General features: G+C 42.9%; 1 protein-coding gene across 1 annotated transcript in view; it reads right to left on the bottom strand.

The window, feature by feature from the left end:
- cds1 (CDP-diacylglycerol synthase (phosphatidate cytidylyltransferase) 1) overlaps positions 1-6,000 on the bottom strand; it is a 29,042-nt gene that overhangs the window by 4,537 nt on the left and 18,505 nt on the right. Inside the window, exons 6-11 of the mRNA XM_005730548.1 lie at positions 4,426-4,484; positions 3,564-3,646; positions 3,211-3,298; positions 1,658-1,726; positions 1,075-1,227; positions 663-782 (exon numbers count right to left, since the gene is read on the bottom strand). Of these exons, the coding sequence (XP_005730605.1) occupies positions 663-782; positions 1,075-1,227; positions 1,658-1,726; positions 3,211-3,298; positions 3,564-3,646; positions 4,426-4,484 (572 nt within the window). The remainder of the gene's footprint in view (positions 1-662; positions 783-1,074; positions 1,228-1,657; positions 1,727-3,210; positions 3,299-3,563; positions 3,647-4,425; positions 4,485-6,000) is intronic.

The raw sequence follows: 6,000 nt of genomic DNA, 5'->3' as shown, positions 1-6,000 counted from the left end.
CATCATTTTAGGTGGGGGAACTTGCACAATCGGTGGCTGACTAAATACTTTTTTGCCCCACTGTAGGTGTCACTAGGTGAAGATATGCTACACAGGCCACCAGGAATGCACACAAAAAAAGCACAAACCACTGGTGGCTACAGCTTACTCTGACAGCCTGAAGTAATGAATGCATTAGTGACTAAGCAAACAATGCTGAGCTGCCTGCCACTTTAAATACAATCTCAGCGAGTAAACACAGCTGAAGTGGTCCAACCAGTTTCTGCAACATTTCAACCGTCGCTCTCTCTAATACTAATCTGTGACAGTGTATGAGCTGGAGCTCCAGCTAACTACTACCACTCACTCGGGTCGCAGAAACTAACAACACTTAAATCTCACCTGGAAAACAGATTGAACAAAAAACTGCATCAAACAGAAAGTGTGAAACAAAAGCCCTGGAGTATCCTGGATGAACAGGAGAGGGAAGCAGATGAACTGCACAGGCCCTCAGAGAGCACATCCGCTCAGCCCTCCTATCAGAATATTTAGAGATGTGTTCCTCCTCTGTCCATGATCCACATTTACATCAAACTCAATAAAATTAGACCTCTTATGCAATCCCGCTGACAAACAGATAAACAGGAGTGAACGCACGAAGAAGAAACGGAGATGCTCTTTACTTTGATTTTAAAAGCTCGCTTGAAGCCGCTGGCAAAGAAGCCGCCAAACGGTCCGATGAGAGATCCAAAAGACGAGAGGAAGATGCTGTGGATCGCGAAGGGATACAGGTTGACAGTTTTCTGCAAGAGAGGCAAGAAGAGACAAAACAAATATTGAAAAGTTATTTAATCAAAGCCATTTTAATCTGATCTGCAGAGCAAGACTAAAAATCTGGAGCTGGAAATGACCATGAGCATCACTTTTAATGACATCATGTTAGCTGTCTGCATTGAAGAAATAAACTAAATAATGTAGCATCTGCAAAACATTTCTGATGATTTCAGGAGGAGTACTGCATATGTCTTTCATTCTAAAATCTCTTAATGTCGTCATGATTATGACTCCTAAAGAAAGACAAGAACAGAGTCTTACCCATCTCAGTGTGTTTTGTAGCACAGTGGGAAGTGTGTACTCCTGCATCACAAAGATGTCAGACGGCTCGCATTCGACTGTGAAGCTGTTTGACTCACTGTTGAAGCCCACGGGACACACAAAGCACTGGAACTGAGAGAGGAGGTAGGCCAGCTGAGGGAACGCAAAGGAAACATTAGCTTCTGAAACAACCACCTGTGAGATGCAAACGAACGTGAAGCACAATCGTAAAAATGAGGCTGAAAAATGGCTATTTTGGTCCCGACTGCCATTAAATTGCAAAAAAATCGAAACTCCAACAACATCCAAGCATATTTCACATTTTTTCTGTGACTAAGAGTCACGTGACTGTTATAAAAATGTCCTGGCAGTTGTAAGAGTGATGAGAAACTGCCAACAATCACAACGCTAACAGTGAAATACAGATTGGCGACAGCTGCTCCTTATCTACAGTAGCAACGCAGAAGAAAGGCAACATCTATGTTTCCTTTGATTTGTCTGCTTCCATAAACAGCTCTGCATAGCAGGAAATTCTGACCATGTGAGTCAAAGCAAAAATGTAAAAAACAAGAAGCGTACTCACAATGAAGCCAAAGACGACAGTGGCGAAAAACCCTCCGATGAAACCCTCCCAGGTCTTCTTGGGTGAGAGCTGCGGGGCGTGAGAAACACAAACACAAGGCTTCTTTCACATCAACCTGACGTGTGGTTTTTACTCAGTCTCACCACAAACTACTCGTGATTTAGAATAAATCTTTTTTTCTGCCCTCAGCTCCGATCTGCTGAGTCTGTACAGCAGCAGCGGCTGTCATCAGATGATGAAGGGTTCAACATCCATTAGATTTACAGTTCAAGACCTGTATCTGACTATTTCAGTGCTTTAACAGTGCATGTTTTTAATGAGTGTGATAGCAATGCTGCCTGGAAGAGCTGCAGTTACAGTGAGGGAAATAAATAAATACTTGACCCCCATCGACTCCCTACCAAGCTGTTACGGCTTGAAAAGTGCTTGCAAAGTACCCCTGCTCAAGAAGGCCCATGTTCAGGCCTGACTCAGGTTTGTTAGCGAACACCTGAATGACTCAGATGAGACCAAACTGAATCGTCTGCATTAGTCCTCTCTGCACAGTTCAAGGGAAAACAATGCCGACTACGGCATGTTTCCATGCTTTTTTCCCCCCTACCCACAGCACAAGACCGCTGCATCACATTGAGGAAAAAGATGGAAAAATCTTTAACAAGAACCTCCTTCACTCTGGAGTGGCCCAAGAAGCAGCATGTGGAGGCCATGGAGTCGCCCGGTCAGCCTCTGGACCCACAGAGAGCCCAGAAGCTTTGTGTCTCCCAGTGACAAACTAGAAACCTTAAAGACCCTGAGAGGCTCTGCAGAGAGCAGTGGCTAAAAATCTCTGCTGTGATGTGCACGAACCTCAGGACTTACTACGAGAACTTCTTAACAGCAGTGCTTGCCCACAACAGCTACTCCACCAAGTACTACGCCATGTCCTCTGAGAGGCTCAAATCCCTAAAACAAAGTAATTTGTTGGAGAATGCGTTTTTCTTCATTTTCTATCTTAAACTATTAAAGCAAACTTACCACTGAATCATAGTTGGCTCATTTCTTTGTAAGTGGTTAAAATGACTTCAACAGACAATCAAATGCTTATTTCTCCCACTGGCTAGTTACTGTTGCTATGAATTACATTTCCTCTGAAACACTGGAGCATCTCTCCTCAGTACTTGGAGAATCCAACCTGACCTTATTATAACTACTTGGATCTCCATGCAGATGCCCTGTGAGGCAAATTTCAACCACCTGTTTTGATACTGAGGCAGACTGTGAAGCAGTCGGCACATGAGTCTGATAAAACATTCATCACCACTGACGCTGAACATTTATTAGTTTTGAGCTCACGCTGTGTTTCACCATGAAAGCAACTCTTTAACAAACTGAAGGGAGACTCTCTTTACGTATGTTTTCCACAACAGCTTCTGCAGGTCTCATCTATAGACTGTATATAAGTGAGGGACATAGTCGCCATGAGATCATCCACTGAAAAGAGGTTCAGTTTTCCAATTTCTCATACCTTAAATTTATCAGCATGAAATAGAAATTCAAAGCCATTTCTAATTTACCTTAATGAGTGGAGTCCTCCCAAAGAAGAACCCAAACAGGTAGGCCATGATGTCATTGCAGATCACTATGGAGATGGGGACGATGAACCTGAAAAACAGGAATTTCAGTGATGATGAGAGGTAAGAATCAGTATCTGACTTGGCTCAAAAATGCTTCTGCCCTCTAATGACTTATTTTTTCCTCTTACTTAAAACTTTATTGGTGTGACTTAATTTTTAAATGCACTGTTGCCTTTTTAAGAAGCCTGCACAAAGCGAACTCCGACAGTGGGCACACAGTTGCGATGAAACATATAAAACAGTGATAGTCAGACACAGGGCAGTTTCCTCTAGTCTTTCTTTGTCCTGCTTACCAGATCATTCCTTCAAACAGGTTCTGAATGACAAGGTGGGACTGAGTTACCACAATCAACAGGGTCACATGGGTCCAAGCAAACTGGAATGGCAAACACAAACACAAACACCACAGTGTCACTGCACTGGAATGTAGCCGTGCCTGCTCAGAAAGTCGGATCATGTCAGAAATAGTGGAAACAAACAGAAGGACAGGCGGACATGCTGGACGGCACTGACAGAGCCACACCGCAGATCAGATGGTGCAGAAATGTGAAAAACATCAAAAGAAAAGCAGGCAGCAGTGAGAGAACTGATTCCTGTGGAGACGCATGCAACTAAATTATTACAATACTAGAAACAAAGACAGCAGCACAATTAAACCATTCTAAAATACTAGTATACAATGAGCAGTTTAGCCTGAAAATAATCATGTTGGATGAAAGAAAGGGTGGCTCTTCCCTTTGTGGCCGCCTTTCCTGAGAAATGTTTGCATTCGTGCTATTTGTAGCAATTTGCATAAATTTGTATGTGAGATAACATTAAAATTTAAATTAAGTTAGTCATTAAAATTTGTTTTGTTGATAAAATGTGGAGCATAAAGGTGGCTACAGACAGAAATAAGCAAAGCAGGTGCACATAAATGAAATGGAGCTGGAGCCACTGCACTCATCTGGGATCAAACGCTGTGTCGGTGTGGACAGAGAGCTAATGCAGGATAACATTTAATGACAAACACGACCTAAAAAGCCTTCTGCAGGCGTGAGATGAGTTTCTAAATTCCTCTGAGTGAGACAGAAGAAGCAGGAAGCCATGAGAGGGGATGGATGAGAAGGTTAGTGGTGCAGCAGAGGAGTAGATGGTTACTTGGCTGATACACACCATATAAAACTGCAGGCGGTAATGTTTCTTCACTAAACTCAGCACAAACATGCAGAAACCTGTGAAAGAGCAGACGACATGCTGTCAGTTTTTACTCCAAGATGAACAACAAGTGTACGCTATAATCAAAAATATCAAGACTCATAACACATGATGTAGTGTTTCAGGGGGATGTGGGAGACACGCTTGTGATTGGACACTTCTCAGTTTTCCTTCACAGAAAGTCTCTGGGCATTTAACCTTCGGTAACTCTGATGTTACACTGATTTGAGCCGAGGCTTGGTGCAGCTGAGAGCTTGTGTGTGAGCTTTTTCTAGGACAGACCCTCTGCAGAGTTGGTACTGTGGCAGGTTAAGAAGAGCATGTGTAGTTCAAAATGTCTCAGATGCCAAATGGTGCTCGTCTTACATTAAACTGCACTTTGTTCTGTAAAGCAGAAGTTAATCTTAATTTCTAAACCTAGCTATTTCTGCACTTCTGCGCTTGTTACTAAGAGACAGATTAAAATAAAATAAAAAACTTTAGTTTTTCCACTGGCCTTAACACTGAAAACAATATGAATGCACGAAGATGTTTGTTTTTATTTAAACACAGCGGCTGTGTGGTGGAGGTGTGGTCTGCAGATGAGGGGTGGTGCAGTGGGCTCGAGGGGCAGTGCCAGGGAGGCTGAAAACTATCTGGTAATGATACTCGTGCTATTTCAGTGACGCCGGTACCGACAGATTGAGACAGCTGGAAAGCTGGCGAGTCGTGTACCAGTTAATACAGAATCATCACAAGCACGCCGAGTGCCTCGGGTCTTTACTGGGGGTTGCAGGCAGCTTTTGCATTTGGTCCATTTTTGGGTCAGTGTTTTTAAAGGTTAAAAGTTACACAAGAAGATTAGGAGTGTAAAGATCCAGATCCACAGTTTGTTTCGTTGGGTTAGGTTCCTACCTCAGCTTATTTTGGGGGGTGACGGTAAGGATTTACTACCCTTTATCCTAAATGGGACAGTTTTTTCTACAAAATTAGAAAAATGTCACTTTTATTCAGCACAGATAGAAATTGAAATTAGTGGCTAATTAGCAGGAAACTCCAAGAACTCTATTTCACTGTTAAGGAGATCATCTGTAACCTTAACCCTGGGTGAATCTAACATATCCATTCCAACACAAAATACCGGCAATATTTCCCCAATCAGAGCTCCTCTAATAAAAGTAATCAAGTGAAAATCGGGGCCCAGTGAGTAAGGTGGAATCCATCAGAGTGAAATACCAAAAGATGAAAAAGGTTAAACATGCATGGCAGCACTCAGTGAGAACATCTGCCATCCCTCAGTGGGCTCAGCCCTCGGCATATGAATGTTAATTAACATCTCCTGGTAATACTAATCCTGTGCAAAGAGGGCTTTTGCATGACTCTGAAATACTCCTCCAGGCTCATGATTTGAGCTGTGCAGTCACAGGATAAACAAAGTCTCTTTTACTCGATTTTACTGATATCTCCGGTCAAACTCAGCCGTTCTCGGCCAAGCTACAAGACGCCGTGCATTCCTCCCGTCTCACTGAGATTTCCCCTGCCTCTCATCTGAAT

The sequence above is a fragment of the Pundamilia nyererei genome, unplaced genomic scaffold (genome assembly GCF_000239375.1).
Source record: "Pundamilia nyererei isolate P.nyererei 1_Seehausen unplaced genomic scaffold, PunNye1.0 scaffold00038, whole genome shotgun sequence".
Classification (NCBI taxonomy): Eukaryota; Metazoa; Chordata; class Actinopteri; order Cichliformes; family Cichlidae; genus Pundamilia; species Pundamilia nyererei.
The sequence above is the reverse complement of the archived record's forward strand: the minus strand, read 5'-3'. Positions and strand labels throughout refer to the sequence as shown.